The sequence below is a fragment of the Sinocyclocheilus grahami genome, unplaced genomic scaffold, assembly GCF_001515645.1.
Source record: "Sinocyclocheilus grahami isolate Dianchi unplaced genomic scaffold, SAMN03320097.WGS_v1.1 scaffold47337.1, whole genome shotgun sequence".
Taxonomy (NCBI): domain Eukaryota; kingdom Metazoa; phylum Chordata; class Actinopteri; order Cypriniformes; family Cyprinidae; genus Sinocyclocheilus; species Sinocyclocheilus grahami.
Window position 1 is genome coordinate 1 of NW_015525328.1, and position 1,032 is coordinate 1,032.

Consider the following 1,032-nt stretch of genomic DNA (forward strand, 5'->3'; position numbering starts at 1 on the left):
AAATTCAAGACATTGTAAAAGAGCATAATAGGACCCCTTTAATACTGACCTCTGCTACCATGGTGGAGAGCTGAGAGAAGGTCAGTCGGTCAGCAGGACTGCAGGCCCAACATTTACGCATCACAGAATATAACTCCTGCGGACAGTCTGAAGGCCTATCCAACCTCTCACCTTCCCGCTCGACACGATATAAGATCTATAAAAACACAACGTCACTTAGACATCAAAGGAAATAGTGCTTATAACAGCTGCAGTTAATAAACAGAACACAGCAACAAACCGACATATGTACCTGTCTGCCAGACAGCCCCAGCCAGGGCTCCTCACAGTAAGTGAACATTTCCCACAATGTGATACCAAACATCCAGACATCTGAAGCGTGAGAGAAAGTACCCACACGTAAACTCTCAGGAGCACACCTATGGAAAGTAAGAAAAAGGCTGGAATTACATATCTCAATTACTATGAACCTTTCTTCATTAAACTCATTCTTTCTAGAATTTCTGGATTTCTGGAATTGTTCTCAGAATTCAGAAATAGCTCTTTCTGTTTCTTCGAATCCAGCTTCTCACCATGCGAAGGGGATGCGTTTGTGTGCCGTCATGATATAGTGGTCCCTGTCCGGATCCAAGCCTCTCATCAGACCAAAGTCTCCAATCTTCACTAGTTCTCTAGAAGCCAAGAGCACATTCCGGGCAGCGAGGTCTCTGTGGATGAAGCGTCTGGACTCTAGGTACTCCATACCTGCAGCAATCTGTGTGCTGAAGAGCCAGAGTCGTGAAAGAGGATATTCTCCCTGTCGTAGACGCAGAGTGTCGTATAAAGAGCCAAGGGGAGCCAGCTCCGTTACCTGATAAAAAGAAAGTTGAATTATGTCATCTGTCTTCACATCACCAGCACTGCAATAACATTACCAATAACACTACTGTTCAAAAGTTCGGGGTCAGTAAGATTTTTTCATGTTTTTGACTCTTATGCTTCCCAAAGTTGCATTTATTTGATTAAAAATACAGTAAAACAGTAATATTGTGA

At 43.2% G+C, this 1,032-nt stretch overlaps 1 protein-coding gene across 1 annotated transcript; it reads right to left on the minus strand.

Moving 5' to 3' along the window:
* Window positions 1-49: 49 nt before the first annotated feature.
* LOC107580845 (activated CDC42 kinase 1-like) lies at window positions 50-850 on the minus strand (the record flags this gene model as incomplete). Its single annotated transcript, XM_016266474.1, has 3 exons — window positions 50-196; window positions 293-419; window positions 573-850. Coding segments are annotated over 3 exons (552 nt in total), but the record flags the coding sequence as incomplete, so codon positions are not given.
* Window positions 851-1,032: the final 182 nt, after the last annotated feature.